The 20,608-nt window shown below is 43.8% G+C and overlaps 1 protein-coding gene across 1 annotated transcript; it reads left to right on the plus strand.

The window, feature by feature from the left end:
- The first annotated feature begins 6,292 nt into the window (after window positions 1–6,292).
- Window positions 6,293–19,465, plus strand: GUCA1B (guanylate cyclase activator 1B). The gene is made up of 4 exons (XM_066625262.1): window positions 6,293–6,496; window positions 14,075–14,224; window positions 18,261–18,366; window positions 19,338–19,465. The coding sequence occupies exons 1-4, from the start codon at window positions 6,293–6,295 to the stop codon at window positions 19,463–19,465; spliced, it is 588 nt and encodes a 195-aa protein (XP_066481359.1).
- The last annotated feature ends 1,143 nt before the right edge of the window (window positions 19,466–20,608 follow it).

A 20,608-nucleotide genomic window follows, 5' to 3' on the forward strand; every position in this document is an offset into this window, starting at 1 on the left:
TCAGGCTGCTACCTCACAGGGTTGTTGTGAAGGCACAAGAAGTAGAGAGAAACAGGGCAGGCAACAAAGGAGGTGGGGGGTGGGGCACAGCTTAGCTCAGAATTCATGGTGTCCCAGGAGGTGGGCAGGATCAGTGGGAGGTTCCCAGTCTCATACTTCATTGATTGATTGATTGATTGATTGATTGATTGATTGATTGATTGATTGGGGTCATGGCATGAAAAAGATTGAAGACTACTGCTATATTTCATGGAAGTCAGTTTCATTGGATGACCCCCCACTTTTAATATTGTGAGAGAGGAAGAAAATGTTATCCACTCTTCCCACAAGGTGCATAATTTTATGTGTCTCAATTATGGGCAGGAGGTCTGGTCTAGAGGGTAGAGCCTCCATTTACCTGAAGATAACATCCACAGGGCGCCGGTTCGAGGCCACCGGCACCCTGCGACCTTGAAGCAGCTGACAAGCTGAGCCGAGTTAGTCCATCTGCTCTGAGCGTGGGAGGATGGAGGCCAGAATGTGAAACCAGATCAGAGTGAAACATCTGGACTGTTGTGGTTCTTGAAAGATAGAACCTTTCTTTCTATGTAAATTGTAAAAATCCCTACGGGGATTTAATCAGCCTGCCTATGTAAACCGCCTTGAATAAAGTCTGAGGAGAAATCTGAGGACCAAGAAAGGCGGTATATAAATACCTGTATTATTATGTCCCCCATTTACCATTTTTCCAAGCTAAAAAGCACCAAATGCTGTGGCCCAAGGGTTCCCAAACTTACCAGCGACACAACACCCTCCTTTTGCTGGTGCTCGTCGTGGAACCCAGAAGTAAGTGCCAATGACACAATGTCATGTAATGTGATGGTACCATCAGCATTTACTTCCAGGTTCTACAACCTCAGACAAACTTGGCATAAAACAGGTCAGGGTGAGTGACCGAGAGGTCCCTTCCCCCCCCCCAAAACAGTGAAACAACACACAGTCCACAAAGCAGAGCCTCTGCTCTGTAGTCTGTTTCATTGCAATCACACTGCCAAGCAGCTCAACCTGCAATGCCCCTGGGGGCTTGTCATGGCACACAGTTACCTGTACCAGTGCATATTCTTGGGGAACCACACTTGTTGCTTTCCTCCACATGAAAATTGCTAATTCATGCCTGCTCTCTGCTTCCTGTTCTTGAACTAGTCTAAGACCATTTTTGTGTAAAGCTGAAGAGTAGGAGATAAGTACAGTGATACTATTGATTGATTGATCGATTCATAATAGTTGTAGGGTATGCAGATTATTTACCACTGGAAATGAGACATGAACAGTGGTTTCCGACAGAGCCTAAATGAGGGGACAATGGGAAAGATTGTCTATGAAATGCAAATGCTATGTAAGTGACTACATATGAAACCTAAATGTAGAAGGTGAGCTGTGGATGTTATTTACATAATTTACAGGTTATACACAGTGGCATAATTTGAGTCTTCACAAATAAAATGGAAGATGTAACAAGGAGAGATTATCTCCAGTCCTTCATTCTAGTCCTGCACTATTGGCAAGAATATCAAAAGGAAAAGAGGCCAATACCATGGGAAGAGGGAGAAAGTCTGCCTTCACTCCAAAATGTGTGACTGACATTTGAAGATGCATTTTTGCAAACTCCATCCTGATTGAATCAAGATGCACACTGAAACAAGAAGACCATGCATCTCCCTCCTCTTGCAGTTGTTGCAAGCAGTCCAAGGGATAGTCATTAAGTTCCTCAGCCCGAAGGACTCATGGTGCCCTATTTCATTTCTTGGATCAATTTCATAGCCACAGACTTTGTAAACCAGAGATCACTCTTAGCATCGAGAACAGAGATCCAGGCCTCCTGATGCTCCAGACCAGGCCAGGTCAGAAGTTCAGTGCACAAAGAATGACTCCATACTCTGTTAGTAATGCTGGCGCCAGGTAGCTTGAGGGCCCTGGAGCAAAGGCCCACGCTGGGGCCCTCCGGGTGCTCCACACCCACCTCTTGATGACACTTCGGAGCTGCCACTTGTATTGAGTATTCAGGAGTTGGTGTAGCCTGGTAGATGCCCTACCTTGTGCCATCATGTGTTAGTATTGTGTACATTAACTGTGCCTGAGTTTAATAATTAATAATTGAGTTCATTCTTAGCTGTTGCCAAATCATTCTAATGATGTCACTACCAGAATAACAACAATCAAAGTGATTTTTAAAAATAATTTTTCAGAAAAGAGAAAATGTCTTTAGTTGAATTTTGATATTCATTCTTGCATCATAGAATCACATCACTTCAAGCCCAATCCAATGCATGCCGCCTGATGGTGGCATATCTTCTGCACTGGTGCTGACTGCCTTAAAACAGTCAATGTCAGTTGCAAAAGGCACTTTGACAGCACACCACCCGGTGCACTGCCGGCAGAACCCGTAGGAAGGCCTGTGCCTTCCTGCCTGCTCTTCTCCCACCGCTCACCATCGAAGGCAAGTCAGTAGAAGAGGTGAGAGGTGTGGCAGGAGGGCAGAACAGGGATGGGGAGGGGCTGATTGCATCCGGAAGGGGTGAGATCAGTGGTGCTGGTGCTGTCGATATCCTATTTCCCTTCCCAGACCTGACCCCACATGAATTGGACCTGCGGACTATTTAGCTAGTGCAGGTCTCAGTAGACTCCCCTATGAGTAGACTCATAGGTGGTCCATGAGGTCTCAAGAGAAAAAAAGAGATCACCTTCTATTACTTCCATAAGAACATAAGAACAGCCCCACTGGATCAGGCCATAGGTCCATCTAGTCCAGCTTCCTGTATCTCACAGCGGCCCACCAAATGCCCCAGGGAGCACACCAGACAACAAGAGACCTGCATCCTGGTGCCCTCCTTTGCATTGGCATTCTGACATAGCCCATTTCTAAAATCAGGAGGTTGCACATACACATCATGGCTTGTACCCCATAATGGATTTTTCCTCCAGAAACATGTCCAATCCCCTTTTAAAGGCGTCCAGGCCAGACGCCATCACCACATCCTGTGGCAAGGAGTTCCACAGACCAACCACACGCTGAGTAAAGAAATATTTTCTTTTGTCTGTTCTAACTTTCCCAACACTCAATTTTAGTGGATGTCACCTGGTTCTGGTGTTATGTGTTCCAGCATCTCCCAGATGAGCACTCCCCCATAGACCATAGACCATCAGAATGGACTGCTTGGACCCATAGACCATCAGAGTGGACTACTTGCAATGGAGCTATGCCCTGAGGCATCAGCTGCAGCTGTGGAAGGCCCATTCTCTGCCCACTCTGGTAGCCTGTGCAGGAGTGCTCACTCGGGAGATGCTTCCCCACAGACCACTAAAGAGGGAGGAGAATGGACCTCCCACAGCCAACAATCCAGAAATCTTCTCTATAGGTTATAAATCTAATAAATATATAATAAATTTTCTCTAATTATTACAAATTTAATTGTATTTTTTTGTGTACAGGGAGTGGGGGTTTCATGTGGTCCATGGTGATTCCAAATTTCTGCCTCAGTAGTCCTCTGGCTCCTAAATATTGGGAACCACTGATATAAAAAGATGCAAAAGAACACCAGCAGGCAGCCGCTAGAAAAGACGCTGCCTTTCCACTCTTTGTCCAGTGTGGCTGCCAAAGTCATATTTCACATACAAATTTCATGAGCCAAATATTTCAGTACAGGTGTTGAGTTTTTTTTTTTTCTTTTCCAAATAATAAAATATAGAATTTTGTTAGTTTGTCATGCCTTACGATTAGTATGGTATATAGAGACTATTGTGCCCTGTTCACAGACAGGGCATCAATCCTCTTAGAATGGAATCCTCTCTGCTTTTATTAGGGTGGCTCAAGCATATTTATAGTAACAGGTCATTTATTTCCAGATGACATGGGAACATGGATTTGGACCTGGGCAGCAGGACATGACAATGGATTAGACAAAAAAATAAAATAAAATGCAGGGGTAGTTAGAGTAATAGGGGGCCTGTCTTTTGGGCTAACATTGTAAATGTCTGCTGTCTTATCTGACATTTCTCTGCATAGTTCATACCACAACAGAGACCTGTCATGTATTATTCAGGTCCATACCACATTGGACTAAAATCACTGATGTCTGATAACCTCCATGTTCATACTATGGTTTTGTCAACTGTTACCTTGCACATGCCTGATCTCATCTGATCTCAGAAGCTAAGCAGGGTCAGGCCTGGTTAGGACTTGGATGGGAGACCGCCTGGGAATACTGGGTGCTGTAGGCTTATACCATAGTCTTTCGAGACTGAAGGTTGCCAACCAACATTCTACTGAGACATTCTCTGGGGAGACCTAAGTTAAAATCTTTGCTTAACCACAGCACTCACTGGGCAGATCTTTGTATGACTCTGTCTGTAAGGTCTGGGAGGGAAGCTCCTTGCCTATCCCAATCCCCCCGAGGTTCAATTGGTGGTGACACATGAGAGGGCCTTTTTCAGGGTGGCTCCATTTTGTATGGTGGCCCCATTCTTTGCCATCTAATGTGGGTGGTACGACCCTCACTGACACCCTGGTGTGCTTCTCACAGTTTTGTCAACCCCAGAAATGTGAGACTTCTGGTTTTATTTAAAAGGATTGAACAATTGAAAGAACTGCTTTGTTTGTGTTATCTCTGTAAATAAAACCAGAAGTCCAGCACTCACTTCTGGGTTTAAGGAAACTATATGAGAAGCAGGGTAAGGAGGGGGGGATGATCCACTTCTTACTTGAACAGGTGGGATGCAGATAATTGTGGCTCATGTCAGTGGTGGACTGGAGGAAGGTGGTGGCAGTGGCAGTCATGTGGTGGAACATACCCCAAATCCATTGCCCCTTGGACCCCTCACAATCAACCACTGGTGCAACCCACTTCAGCTCACCTCATGGTTGGGCTGGCAGTGGTATTGATGGCGTTTACTGATTTCTGTAAGCTGCCTTAAGTCCCCTAGAGTGGAAAACGGGGAGTATAATTTTTTTTAAAGAATAAAAGCAATTGTGGGCCAGTCCTTAGGGGCCAGTCAGTTGGGGAGAGGCCAAAGCTTAGTAGAGCACATACTTTGTATGCGCAAGGTGCCAGGTTCAACAACTGGTATCTCCAGGTTGGGCTTGGAAAGACCCCTGTCTTGATACATTAGTTGTGCTGACACAGTGAGGGAGAGGAGGACCACTTGCTGTTTTAAGCATGTTGGCAGAGTGATGAAACTAAAATTGAAAAGAAACTATAATACATATAAATTGCAGCTTTTTCTGCAAATATTTTCATACTTTCATTTCTGGAAATTTTGCAAATACTAGATTATTTATTTGCTATGAATCTTACTTCATTGAGGACTTGTTTCACTCAAGCACAAGGCCAGTTTCATTGAAAAAGAAGGTAGCTTCTAGGACCTCCTATATGGGCAAATTTTGCCAATCATTTTAGCCCCCAAGATCTGTTTAGGGAGAATTAAGCAAGAGGCACAATATTTGTTTTGGGGTGTGTGTGTGTGTGTGTGTGTGTGTGTGTGTGTGTGTGTGTGTGTGTGTGTGTGTGTGTAAGAGGGAGGGAGAGAGAATTTAGTTCACTGTTCTGGGGAACTTTCAGATCATTGAATAATAGCAGCTGATAATCAGAAATCTGTATGTACATAGTTATTTCCTAACTAGAGAGGAAAGAGTGGGTGTGATGTGTACATGAAATGTGCATTAGTAGGAATTTGGGATGCCATATTCAGATAATAACTTAGATCAAGATTAACTTATGTTTATAGTTTTCTTACTTTACTGAGAGAAGCAGTGAGGTTGCCACAGAAAGCCCATTCATTTGCACTTGGGTACCTACTACCTTTGCAGTAGGTTCAGCTCTGGTTCAAACACAGAATGAGCAAGAAAGGTTTATAAATAGCCTTTCACGGGACAACTTTCAGATCTTCAAGCTGAAATCAGAGACCCCACCTGGAAAGCGCTTCTAAATAAGTTCTTGACCTGGGACATCTGAAGGTCTCTGTGACGTGTAAGGGGGAATCTCCTAATGATCTTAGATATTTTAATCTTGTGTTGGTTTAACTCGGAGAACCCACGCCATGTTCTACTAGTGTGAGAATGAGTCTGGAAGGGTGAGCGGAGGCTGCAGGGCAGCTACATTAAGGAAAGGCAGATGGGAAAGTAACATTCTTTGTTAGAAAAGAAACATCATTTAAAAAGTGATAACCTGTAACAAGAAAAGCAACACCGTGAAGAATAAAAGAAATACAAGCTGAAAGGAAAGCATTTTGATCTGTGGTCTCCGTTTTCCAAAGCGTCATGGGACAACACTTCACAAAAGAAGAAGGGGACCAAACTGAGATTGATGTGGCTGAATTGCAGGAATGGTATAAGAAGTTTGTGGTGGAATGTCCAAGCGGGACACTCTTCTTGCATGAATTCAAACGCTTCTTTGCTGTTCAGAATGATCAGGAAGCAGCGGCATATGTGGAGAACATGTTTAGAGCTTTTGATAAGAATGGGGTAAGTGTCATTGCAGCAGCCTCTACCTTCCTTCCTTCCTTCCTTAATGTGAAGTTTCCCTTTTGATGAAAACTTATGTATTAAGAATCTTTTGTAAGGGGTCTGATGGATATTCTGGGATCATGATAGATGGATAGATTTTTCAGCACATCATACCTACATTAAGACTGCAATCCTATTCACACTTTCCTGAGAGTAAGCCCCATTGACTATAATGGCACTTACTTTTGTGTAGGCATGCTTAGGATTGGGCTGTAAGGTCCCATTTAGCTGAATGTTGTTCTGTCCTGGTAGTCGGTACTTTGAGCCTTAAATTTATCTATCAAATAGTAGGAACTTCCATTTTATATGGTTAGCCCAGGATTTGCAGATTGCAGATGTTGTAAGTGTAAATGTTAATGTTTGTAAATAAACAGCTGCAATCCAAAGGAATATGTGATGAACCTTAAGCTACATATTTGATTACTTCGAGTTATTCAAGAAATGCAACCCTCCCCCCCCCCCCCCCACACACACACCCTCTATCTGATTGCAGTTCCCAAACTGGTTCCCAAACTTGGGAAACTTCAGGTGTGCCTCTTGACATCACTCACTGCCGCTCACAACCACTCACTGTTAGAAAAACAGAAGCGAGGCAAGTCTGAATTAGCAGCCGGTAACATTAAAATTATAATAATAGATCTGGGCTGCAACGTACAGTAATTGTCCAATGAAACAGCTTGTCATTACTGGGCAAAGGAAGGAGAGACTTAAGGCCCAATCCTATCCAAATTTCCAGCACTGATGCAGCTGCAGTACAGCCCCAAGATAAGGGAACAAATATTCCCTGACATTGAGGAGGCCTCCATGACTGTTCTCCCACCGCAAGATGCAGCACATGCCCCTGTTGGCACAACTGCATCAGTGCTGGAAAGTTGGATGGGATCAGGCCCTTAGTCTTTAATGGACTGAATGTAAGATCACTTACCATAGTTATAGAAGATATGGCTTGACTCGAACCACAATGTTAGTGACAGGGTGGGGAAAGCCATACTGGCTGCAGTGTCTTAAACAGTACAGGTTGCATTGGATTTCATCGATAAAGAATGCACTGCAAAAGCTGTTTGTTGCAATCATGCTGGAAATACCATGACTAATGCTACTGTTCAAGTGCAGGTCAAGAGGTTAATATATTTTTAGTTAAAATCTAATACTTGTTTTTTGCCTTTGTTGGGAGTTTTAATTTGTTGTCCCTCATCCCAGTGAGGCAAACGCTGAATTATCTACAGGCAAGAAAACAGTATGGTTGAAATAGACTTGTGAATGCTTCCTCCTGTACCCAGACTGTGTGGCTCTTGAGAAAGTTCAGCCAGGCTACGCTAACATGCAGCTTCTGGCACATAAATGATGATGTGAATTGACCCAAGCCAGCACTATTTGCCTGAGCACTGCAGGAAACTGCTGGTTCCCACTTGGATTGAACTGTTCCTTGATATTGGGGAGGGGAGGAGCCCAGACCTGTTCAAGTGTAGGTACTGTATGTAGCAAAGCACTTTCCAAGAAGGAAAATACACTGTAGTTTACTCCTGAAGAGCAGCACATTTACTTATGAAAGCAGCCAAAGGCTGCAGTCTTGCTTAGCTGGGAGCAAATTCCATTCAGTTTAATGGGACTTACTTCTGAGTAGACATGCCTGGGATTGCACTGCAAGGCACCTTTTGTGATTGGCTCTGCTAAAGTGACACCTTATGGTCAGGGTAACCAGATACAGTGGAGGACACAATTCCTATACCTTTAACCACTGTATGGAAGAGGGAATTTTGGCAGGTTTAGGTCAACTTGGAAGGGTTTAAAAAGCTGCACCCACCAAATTTCCTTCTTCTATAGAATGGTTAAGCACTTCTTCTATAGAATGGTACAAGCACTCTGTCCTTCACTGTATCTGGTCACCCTGTTCATGGTATAAAGTGAATGGTATAAAGTGACGACTCACAGTAAGAGCCACACATTGTGAGAAAAACAAAAGCAAGACAAGTCATAATTAGTCAGGGGATGAAGAGCAGCATTTATGAAAGCAGCCTAAGGCTCCTTCTGTGATCTGTTCTGCTAAAGTCAGGGTGGGTAAACCCTGGCCTGCGGGCCATTTGCAGCCCTCGGGGACCCCCAATCCGGCCTGCAGGGAACCGCCATCTCCAATAACCCACTGGCACATCTGAGACTATTGGAGCCCATGCTGGCCTGCAACTGCCACTCACAACTGCCAGACATGAGCTCTGGGTCGAGTTAGAACAAGGCCTTTTATAGTCTCCATGTGTTTTCTTCTTTTTCCTGGGCATTATTTAATCCCCCTCCCCATTGCCTCTGAACAACTTATGTCTCCATGTGTTTCTGGCTTGGTCTGTATGTTTTCACTGTGCAAGAGGTGTGGCAAACAATTCATAGTTCTCATGTGGCTGTACGTGCCAGTATTATAGTTCTCATGTGTATTATAATTACTGGGTCAATTTGTGTTCTGGTCACAAAAAGGAGACCGGATTCCTTGACATGGTAAATGACTGTGCCTTAGAGCAGCTAGTCATGGAGCCCACCAGAGGACAGGTGACTCTGGATTTAATATTGTGTGGTACTCAGGACCTGGTTAGAGATATCAGTGTTACGGAGCCATTGGGGAACAGTGATCATGCTGCAATCCATTTTGACATGCACATCGGGGGAAGAATACCGGGCAAATCTCTCACAAAAACCCTTGACTTCCAACGGGCGGACTTCCCTCAAATGAGGAGGCTGGTTAGAAGGAGGTTGAAAGGGAAGGGAAAAAGAGTCCAATCTCTCCAGAGTGCATGGAGGCTACTTAAAACAATAGTAATAGAGGCCCAGCAGAGGTATACCACAAAGAAAGAAGGGTTCCACTAAATCCAGGAGGATGCCCGCATGGCTAACCAGCCAAGTTATAGAGGCTGTAAAGGGCAAGGAAGCTTCCTTCCATAAATGGAACTCTTGCCCTAATGAGGAGAATAAAAAGGAACATAAACTGTGGCAAAAGAAATGTAAGAAGGTGATATGGGAGGCCAAGCGAGACTATGAGGAACGCATGGTCAGCAGCATTAAGGGGAATAATAAAAGCTTCTTCAAATATGTTAGAAGCAGGAAACCCGCCAGAGAAGCGGTTGGCCCTCTGAATGGTGAGGGAGGGAAGGGGGAGATAAAAGGAGACTTAGAGATGGCAGAGAAATTAAATGAGTTCTTTGCATCTGTCTTCACGGCAGAAGACCTCGGGCAGATACCGCTGCCCGAACGGCCCCTCCTGACTGAGGAGTTAAGTCAGATAGAGGTTAAAAGAGAAGATGTTTCAGACCTCATTGATAAATTAAAGATCAATAAGTCACCGGGCCCTGATGGCATCCACCCAAGAGTTATTAAGGAATTGAAGAATGAAGTTGCTGATCTCTTGACTAAAATATGCAACTTGTCCCTCAAAATGGCCACGGTGCCAGAGGATTGGAGGATAGCAAATGTCACACTGATTTTTAAAAAGGGAAAGAGGGGGGACCCAGGAAACTATAGGCCAGTCAGCCTAACATCTGTACCAGGTAAGATGGTGGAATGCCTCATCAAAGATAGAATCTCAAAACACATCGACGAACAGGCCTTGCTGAGGGAGAATCAGCATGGCTTCTGTAAGGGTAAGTCTTGCCTCACAAACCTTATAGAATTCTTTGAAAAGGTCAACAGGCATGTGGATGCAGGAGAACCTGTGGACATTATATATCTGAACTTTCAGAAGGTGTTCGACACGGTCCCTCACCAAAGGCTACTAAAAAACTCCACAGTCAGGGAATTAGAGTACAGGTCCTCTCATGGATTGAGAACTGGTTGAAGACCAGGAAACAGAGAGTGGGTGTCAATGGGCAATTTTCACAATGGACAGAGGTGAAAAGCAGTGTGTCCCAAGGATCTGACCTGGGACCGGTGCTTTTCAACCTCTTCATAAATGACCTGGAGACAGGGGTGAGCAGTAAGGTGGCAAAGTTTGCAGACAACACCAAACTTTTCCGAGCGGTGAAGACCAGAAGTGATTGTGAGGAGCTCCAGAAGGATCTATCCAAACTGGCAGAATGGGCAGCAAAATGGCAGATGCGCCTCAGTGTCAGTAAGTGTAAAGTCATGCACATGGGGACAAAAAATCAAAACTTCACATATAGGCTGATGGGTTCTGAGCTGTCTGTGACAGATCAGGAGAGAGATCTTGGGGTGGTGGTGGATAGGTCGATGAAAGTGTCGACCCAATGTGTGGTGGCAGTGAAGAAGGCCAATTCTATGCTTGGGATCATTAGAAAAGGTATTGAGAACAAAACGGCTAATATTATAATGCCATTGTACAAATTGATGGTAAGGCCACACCTGGAGTATTGTGTCCAGTTCTGGTCACCACATCTCGAAAAGGACATAGTGGAAATGGAAAAGGTGCAAAAGAGAGCGACTAAGATGATTATGGGACTGGGGTGCCTTCCTTATGAGGAAAGGCTACGGCGTTTGGGCCTCTTCAGCCTAGAAAAGAGACGCCTGAGGGGGGACATGATTGGGACATACAAAATTATGCATGGGGAGGATAAAGTGGATAGCGAGATGCTCTTTACACTCTCACATAACACCAGAACCAGGGGACATCCACTAAAATTGAGTGTTGGGAGAGTTAGAACAGACAAGAGAAAATGTTTCTTTACTCAGCGTGTGGTTGGTCTGTGGAACTCCTTGCCACTGGATGTGGTGATGACATCTGGCCTGGGCACCTTTAAAAGGGGATTGGACAAGTTTCTGGAGGAAAAATCCATTATTGGTTACAAGCCATGATGTGCATGTGCAACCTCCTGATTTTAGAAATGGGCTATGTCAGAATGCCAGATGCAAGGGACGGCACCAGGATGAGGTCTCTTGTTATCTGGTGTGCTCCCTGGGGCTTTTGGTGGGCCGCTGTGAGATACAGGAAGCTGGACTAAATGGGCTTATGGCCTGATCCAGTGGGGTTGTTCTTATGTTCTTATAAATAAACTCAGTAAAATTCATTTATACATATAAGTTCTGTCCCTCATGTATTCATTTATGCAAATGTATTCAAATTGGAAATGTAAATCCCACCTGCCCACCCCCGTCCCTGTCACAGTGTCAGAGAGATTATGTGGGCCTCCTGCCAAAATGTTTGCCCACCCCTGTGCTAAAGTGACAACTCACAGTATTGGGCAAAAAGGCTCTAGCTACACTTCCAGCTCCACCAGTCAGATGCTATTCCCATTTAGGGCAGGAGGTCTGGTCTAGAGGGTATAGCCTCAGTTAGCCCGAAGATAACATCAGAAGGTCGCCAGTTCATGGACACCGGCAGCTCCCTGAACAGCTGAGAATGGCAAGACCTTGAAGCAGCTGACAAGCTCAGCTGAGTGATTCCACCTGCTCTTGGTGTGAGCAAGAAGCGTCTTGGCTGCCCTCCATGTGAGAGATGGAGCTGCTTGTCAGCCTGTGTGGTAGAACTGGAGGCCAGAAGTGAGACCAAACCAGGACGATCCATTCTGAAATGTGATTGGTTCTTGAAAGAGAGAACCTCTATGATTGTAAAAATCCCCTTGAGGGATTTAGAAACGCCTGCCTATGTAAACTGCCTTGAATAAAGTCAGAGGAGTAATCCGATGACCAGAAAGGCGGTATATAAATACCTAGTTGTTGTTGTTGTTGTTATTATTATTATTTCTGTTGCAGAAGCTGCTGCATCAACCATCACCATCATCATTCCTTGCTATCTTACTCATTTTGATCCATCATCTCTCAAAATCTGATTCCTTATTTCAGCTTTCTTCAAAATGTAGCATGTTCTCTACGGCCCTCTACTGGTGGAATTTCTGTTTGTGATTTTCTTATATGCAGATTCTTTATCCCTGAAACACAGTTCTTGTTTGTATTAGCAAGAAACAAACTGGCATGAAAAAGGGAATTCAGATTCTTTCATTTCAGAGTAGGAAGGAAGATCTTTTTGCTGCTCTTGTCTGTAAATAAACAGAATGAGTGATGCACAAGAAAATATTTCTTTACTCGGTGTGTGGTCGGTCTGTGGAACTCCTTGCCGCAGGATGTGGTGATGGTATCTGGCCTGGATGCCTTTAAAAGGGGATTGGACAAGTTTCTGGAGGAAAAATCCATTATGGGTTACAAACCATGATATGTATGTGCAACCTCCTGATTTTAGAAATGGGCTATGTCAGAATGCCAATGGAAGGGAGGGCACCAGCATGCAGGTCTCTTGTTATCTGGTGTGCTCCCTGGGGCATTTGGTGGGCCGCTGTGAGATACAGGAAGCTGGACTAGATGGGCCTATGGCCTGAACCAATGGGGCTGTTCTTATGTTCTTATGTTCACAAACAGGTAAACTCTCTTGTTCTCCAAAAGCCTTAGACCAGAGAGAAGGAAGATGTTTCATGCTCACCTTGAGTGATGCCATTGATCCATCTAGCCCAGTGTGGCCCACTCTAAATGACAGCAGCACTCCAGGTTGGCAACCTTCTGCAGGCACCAGGTATTGAACCTGGGGCCTTCAGTAGGCAAAGGATGTGCTGGTCCAGAAAGCTGAAATAAGGAATCAGGTTTTGAGAGATGATGGATCAAAATGAGTAAGATAGCAAGGAATGATGATGGTGATGGTTGATGCAGCAGCTTCTGCAACAGAAATAATAATAATAATAATAATAATAATAATAATAATAATAATAATAATAATAATAACTAGGTATTAACTAGTCTATCAGTCTCCAGTAAGCCCAAGTTTGTCAGTGCCACTGACTAACAACCAGAATGACAAGTGAAGCTTAAAAGAACTTCTCACAGGCTTCTATACCAAAGTACTGGCTTGCTTCTTAACACCTTGTTCTATAGCTCCAGTGAGGCTGGCAAAGAGGTTCCAGCCTCACTGGAGCTAGAACAAGGTGTTAAGAAGCAAGCCAGTACTTTGGTGTAGAAGCCTGTGAGACTTAGGTTCACTTAGGTTAACTAACTAGGTACTTAGGTTAGTACCTAGTTAGCACTTAGGTTCAGTTACAACAGACCACAGAAACTAGGGAGCTGAGTCAAAGGCTCCGCAGAAAAGGTGAATTTTGAGGAGCCATTTCAAGGAAATAAGAAAGGTGGCATAAGGGTCAGCCAGGGAGAAAGGGTAGAATTGTGTGAGAAAGAAGAATCCCTTGTTCACAAAGAACCTGGTGCCAGGGCTCTGGTGTTTTGGCTAAGGAGACAAATGTGGGAAATGGTGTCAGATTAGGACCCAGAAGGCCAGACTCAGAAGTCCAACCTGTGTAATGGAACCAGAAAAGGAGCAGGGGTCATCAGGAGGGTGCAGGTCCGAGGAAGCATACTGGTACTGGTGATGAGAGGTGAGTGAAGAGGTGCTGAGTTTTGTCAGGAACTCTCCACTCTCTTTCAGCTCACTTCAGAAATGGATGTGAATTCAGAGTTGTTTATTTCAGGATAGCTTATCAGAGACCAATCCAATAAGTGAAATGCATGAGAAAGTATAACTGAAGTTGGGAAGATCATGAAATAACTTCTGCTTTATATCTGCAGGATAACACCATTGACTTCCTAGAGTATGTTGCTGCTTTGAATTTGGTTTTACGAGGGAAACTGGAACACAAATTGAGATGGACATTCAAAATCTATGATAAGGATGGGAATGGCTGCATAGACAAACCTGAACTCTTAGAAATAGTTGAGGTAAGTGTTTACCACTTTTTGCCAGATATTCCACCTGGGGTGCAATCCTAACTTCTGAAATGCCAGCTTGAGTGACTTGGAATATGGTATACTCCTGTGGATGCTGGCATAACAACAGCTATGTTGGCAGAACGGTAGTCCTGCCATCATAGTTCCAGTTCCAGAAATGGATGTGTCATGGACACCAGTGCAGTACCACACCAACGTGTCTCAGATGCCAGCCCAACTACAGCTAGCACAAACCCACAAAGAGGATGGGGATGTGGGTGGGGTGAGGAGAAATCAGTACACACCTACCAATACCTTGACTTGTCTGAGTACTGTTGAGGCCTCATTTGTGACCTGTCCCAGTGTCCCAGTCCCTCCTCTGGCAAAAGGGTTCCTTCTAGCTGGTGAACTCTCTTACATGGACACAAACTCTTGCCATAGGGAGACATATATCTCTTTCAAATGCCTGCTGTCTCTCATGGGAGCTATCTTCCTATGCTTGGTCTGTTGTGGTCAAAAAGGTATTGCTTAGAAGTGGGTGTTTTTGTGTGAGTGGCATAAGGAGACTTGAGGAACTGTAGGCGTTGAGATTCCTAGCAGTTCTTTGCTTTTGCATCCTTGCTGTCTGTGCCACAGTAGCTCCTGTAGGGGGCTGGGGTGCTATGGCATTATTGTGTCATGTGGGTGTAATGTGTCATTACACATTACAAACTTGGGGCATTTCCCCAAGTTTGGTGGTATTGGTTTTTGCTGTGTTAGTCATTCCTAAAAATTTCTGAGGGAGGGTGTCATCCCAGCTGTGGCCACTCACTTGACCTGCCCCTGCCCCCTACTTGGTACACCCTGGTGGCACTTCTCTGGCCACTGAGGTTGGAACTGGTCAGATGCAGTGTTTGGTTCCCAGTATATCAGGCCAGGGTCGGGCTGACATCGGCTTGCCACTCTATGATTGATAGGTTGTGTTGGGGTTACCATGGATGCCAGTGGCATTGCCAGGAGGGCTGCCACAACATGGAGTTGCCTGTGCTTTTGTTTCTCCCTCCTACTGTCTGCCTGATGGGCTTAGGATATTGCGTGAACATAGCACTGACTTTAGTGTGATTTTAGCATAGGGTTGCACTGCAAGTGTCATAGCTCCAGCATGGTAGCTTCTGTTTAGCCAGTTCTGACTTGAAGAAGTATTGTGGGACTTCTCAAAGTGGAACATTTCATTCATCTATGGTATGGTAGTCCAACCCAAGGCCCACGGGCTGCATGTGGCCTGCAAGGCCCTTTTTGGCAGCCCCCAAAAGCTAGGCCCCAGCCCACCTCTCGCATTCCTGCTTTAGAAGCATTTCGGTGTCCCTTCCTTTTGAGAAGGAGAAGCTGCAGTGGTGCAGTAGGGAGTTTGAAAAACCTCGCCATACCCACCTCTGCTCCTTGTGTTCTGAGCTCCCGGCTGCCAAAAGTTGGAGCGCCCTGATCTATGAAGATATGAAGGGTAGGTTATGAGATTCCAGGATAGTAGATTTGTCAGATTTCTCACCTTGAGTGAGAGACACACATTGTTGAGGTCGATCAACCTACTCTTGAAATAGGACTCTCTTGATTGTCCCTGTGTTGTGGTCATTGCATCTAAACAACACTATAAAAGTAAGCATAATGATATGGAGTAGTTTACTTTTGTTTGTTTTATACATGCATGCGCGCACACACAGAGACAGGAGTATTCTTAGCTTTATATACATTATCAGACAAGTAGTAGTGATGGGGGTTGAAATCAAAGAGTTTTGCAGCACCTTTGGACTAACTAATTTATAGCATAAGCTTTCAGAGATCTAGTGGCAGATGAAAAGCAATACTGTGTGATTTATGGGATCTTAAATACAACACAGAGAGGAATGAGCAAACTGTGTAAAGGAACTATTCAAAATTTCTCAGAAACATTACCGTCTCTGTTATTACCAAAAGGCTTAGGAGTAAGGATTATGTACAGGAGAATCAGGACTGAGTCATTATGTTAAACACACCTGTCATTCTCTAGTTAGAATAAGAGGATTGGGTTTAATTTAAAGGAGCCTATGCTCTCTCCCTGGCCCCCATCCTAACCTACTGAAGAGCCAATGGCTTCTAGTTTAATGAAGTAATAATTCTTTTGTAAAGCCACCCCCTTTTCTTTGGTAATAACAAGCATCAAAAGCACCAGGTGTTTGTGACCTTTGCAACTAGAGAGGTGTTCTTAAGCCAATTTGGTCCTAGTTTTAAGGCCACTGAAGAATTATCCATTGTTGAGTCGTGCCCCGGCCAATCCATAGTCTGATAAGATGCCAGACCAGACAAGTGACAAAAAGAAAATCAATGAGAGGACAAGAGCAATCTTATTCTTAAGAGAGAAAAGAGGTCATGACCCTTGATCTGCAAATCTGAAAGACTCAGAATCAAGTAGGCAGTTTTTCCAATGGATAGTAGTTATGGGGTTTCTCTTCAAGGAACCTGACACCTTGAATTCAGAGAATAAAAAGTGCTCAGAGAAAAAGAGGGGATGCAATTTAAGGAAGTACTGAAGCAAGGAAATACAGACATATAGCTGGAATGGGCTATCATTAAACAGTTTCAATGACACTTAGCACAAGCCGATGCATGTTTACTCAGAAGTCAATCCCACCGTGTTCAGTGGCACCTACTCCCAGGAAAGAGTGCAAACAATTGCAGCGACAGTATACTACCTGCACTTGTCAACTTACATTGTTGTGGCACAAACCAGATGTTACATGCAAATACCCATAACAATCGCCCAGTGGCCTTTTGAAAACTAGAAATTATTTATGTGTGGAACTGGTATTCTGTGTAATTTACCTATTTTTAAAACAGGAAATTTTTACTTCCTTAAAAGGGAGAGTCAGCTTTGATATTGTCTATAAGAATCTGAAAATGCAGATGATGATGATGATGAATACCTTTTCAACAGGAGTAGTTCACAAAGCAGTTTAAAAAATAGAACAATCAATTCGATTCAAATTATGAAGTATCACATCTACAGTCTCTACACTCTATCCAATATTTAATGTTTCACTCATTTTAACATAGGTATCCCCCCATCTATCCTTTGATGGAGAATGCTATTATATCCTTTATATTTGGGAAAGGTGAATTGGAAAGACTGGTTTAAGATGTCCGCTGTTGTTCTGCTCTTGTGTATTATTGTAATCCAGAGGTTCACAAACTGTGGGTCCAGGACCCACCAGTGGGTTGTGAACCAATTTTTGGTGGTTGGCAAAGGTTAAACAAGCTGCTATTAGGGGGAGAGCACTGCTGCCCAATCATCATTGTAGCAACACTCCTTGGCATTCATAAATCAGGCAACAGCTTCTAGGGCATCTAAAAGGTTTGAGAACCACAGTTGTAATTGTTCTAAGATCGTTTTAAATGTTGAGTTTTTTTAGGGTATATTGTAATTGTTTTAACTGTGATTTTTTGGTATTTTCTATTTTTTATTATCTTTTGTAAGCCACTTTGGTCCCCGTATGGGGAGAAAGTGGGATAAAAATACAGTAAATAAATTGTTGAAGGGGAAAACCAGACTTAGGTGGCTAATTTCTATTTCTTTTAAGGAAATTTATGTTTCCAATCAATCTCTTTTTGCAGATGTGGTATCTTTAAGCTGGTTATCAGAAACAGAGCATTTAATATGTTTGGATATCCCTCTTGTCTACCCAGCAAGGTGTAGCATGCAGATGGAAGTAACCTCAATTTGCATGTGCAAATTTGCCTTAAGATTGCAATCCTGCTTACCTGAGAGTAAACCTCATATAAAATGGAGGGAATTGGGGTTGTATACGTTCCTTGGGCTGTAAAAGTCTCAACTGCACTGATACAAAACCTGAACTTGAAGCCATAGAGTAGCCAGGGATGTTTCTTCAATGTATTGTCTTTGATTCCTTTTTGTTGGCAACCTTTTGTCCAATATATTTATCAGACTTTTCCATATCTCTGTCTCAAAGTGTATAGTCATGGCTGCTTGTCTCCTAATGCTAGTTTTTTTGCTCATGGTTGGTCTTCTTCCTTCAAGTCTATTTACAGGTTAAAGAAAGTTTGCCAACCTGAAGAACAGCCACGTCTGAGTCCTGAAGAAGTTGTGGATAGGATATTTCAGCTAGTGGATGAGAATGGAGACGGTAAGAAATGAACCACTTGGATGATATTGGTGCCTGTATTTGTAACAATTTTTGGGCACAGTCCTATCCAACTTCCTAGCACTGACATAGCTGTGCCAGTGTGGCATGCAGTGCATCCTGCGGTGGGGAAGCAGTCAAGGGGGCCTCATCGAGGTAAGGGCATGTTTGTTACCTTACCTTGGGGCTGTGTTCCAGCTAAGTCAGTGTTTGAAAGTTGGTTAGGATTGCGCCCTTTGTCAGGCAAATTTGTAATTGATACACCAAAATTCACCATAAGCAGCACCTTATTCATTTTTGTACAGGGGGTCAGCCACAGCGATCTAATTTAAAATCTAAAGGACATTCCCTAAATAGAAACTTCTATGTTTGTTTGGACCATCCATGAACATCCATCTCCCCAGTTTCTTTGGCGCCACCATTTTTCATTCAAATTTGAATGCATTTTGATTTTTCACATCAAAAGTTCTGCAGTGCAGGTCTTTCAGCTAAGAATGTAGAAGTTTTTCCAAGCTTGTCCTTTCAGGTTTGCTCAGCTTCCTTGAAAATATTTTAGGGTAGCACAACATGAGCAACGACCCCAGGAAATGGCAGAGCACATGTTTGTTTGTTTTTTCCAAAATGAAAACTAAACTGTGCAATTGGTTATGGCTCACTTATCCACTGTTGACACTCAGAATCCTGGTTGATGAAATGGACATTCTGATACAGTACTTGTTTTCCAATGAGAAGTGAATGTAGAAACACAGTTTTGGATCCTGCTAATATAAGGACTCCCATTTCCTTCCTTTCACCTACCAGTGAAGAAAGCAGATGGGAAACATCAGGGGAAGTATTTGGTAGCACAGTGGTGGCAAAGGAATGCAGGGTTACATAAGAGCACACCCAAAACAGGTAGAGTCTGAGTGCACGGTTCATGATCTCCTCTATCTCTGAACCATTTCCACCTTTTCTGTCTTGCATTGATTCTATAGGGCAGTTGTCTCTGGATGAATTCATTGACGGGGCACGGAAAGACAAGTGGGTGATGAAGATGCTACAAATGGATGTGAACCCAGGAGGATGGATCGTTGAACAGAGAAGGAAAAGTGCACTGTTCTAAGAGCAGCCTGCATGACTGGAAAAGTGTGGCACGGCAAAGTCTTCAGCATATTGCATTTTCAGGTGTTATCACCATGTGGGCACATCCTTTTATCTTAGAAACATCTGAGTTCTCCAAGAATACTCCAAGAAACTCAGAGAAGTCATGCTTCCCCATCTTAAGCATGTACTGTATGCTGAAAGTAACATGAAGTGCTAAAACCTGGAGTGACTTGCTGATCGGCCAGGCTAGAGAATAAAATCATATGCATGCATACCATCCTGCTCAGGTTGGATCCTGAGAAGTTGGCTTGTAAGAGTGGTATTCAGTGTCCAGAATATACAAGGGGATTGGCTAGTAAGTCAACTGCTTTCATTGTAGATCAATATGCATTATTTCATGCCTGAGAAGACATGAACTTGCTAAAACAAAGGAAGTGCTTTTGCAACAGATTTGAAGAATGTGGCTAGTCTGTTGTGATACCAAGCTTGTGTGTTCCAAGGGTTTTGTTTGCTGTGTAGGTTACAGTGAATGTCCTGCTGCTAACTTAAACCATTTGGACCAGAGATGTAACAAGGGCGGAGCCTGAGGGGCACCTACTCCAGGTGCTACACCAAGGGGGGGGGTGCAGTTTTATCCCTACGGATACTGGAAACCTACTTTAAAAATGTTTTAAAAGTAAAGAAAAAAAGCCAGGTGCTTTTGCAGACTCCAGCAAACCACATGGCTGCCTGGGTACCTGCTCAGCATAGCTTCGCTTACTGACTCCTTCCACTCTCCTTCTGATAGGGACTTCCCTTTTGCTGAACACAAAAAGGAAGAGGTCCCCTCCTTCTCCAGAAGAACCCAGAAGTGACATCACACTATCACGTGACATCATGATGTCATTACCCCAGGCACTGCAGCCTGTGGGTTGATATTCCAGGTTTTTGTAACATTTCAAATCGGCAACAGCTATACTGTGCATAATATAGGGACTGGGCAGATGGAGTGCAGGATATTGCTAGGGAACCTACAGAGTTGCAAACATTACTTTTCCTTCCCCCATCAACTCATTTATTGTTTTAGGGGAGATGGTAGTTTTTTAAAAAAAACTTTGGAATTTGCAGAAGTTTCCGTGCAACTGAACTGGACGTATGTATCGTGAAAGCGTAAGAGGGCAGG

This window comes from Tiliqua scincoides, chromosome 4, assembly GCF_035046505.1.
Source record: "Tiliqua scincoides isolate rTilSci1 chromosome 4, rTilSci1.hap2, whole genome shotgun sequence".
Classification (NCBI taxonomy): Eukaryota; Metazoa; Chordata; class Lepidosauria; order Squamata; family Scincidae; genus Tiliqua; species Tiliqua scincoides.

Coding starts and splice junctions, on each gene's coding strand:
- GUCA1B (XM_066625262.1), top strand. CDS start 6,293: ATGGGACAACACTTCACAAAAGAAGAAGGGGACCAAACTGAGATTGAT. Junction 14,225..18,260: donor AACTCTTAGAAATAGTTGAG/GTAAGTGTTTAC, acceptor TCTTCCTTCAAG/TCTATTTACAGGTTAAAGAA. Junction 18,367..19,337: donor AGTGGATGAGAATGGAGACG/GTAAGAAATGAA, acceptor TTGATTCTATAG/GGCAGTTGTCTCTGGATGAA.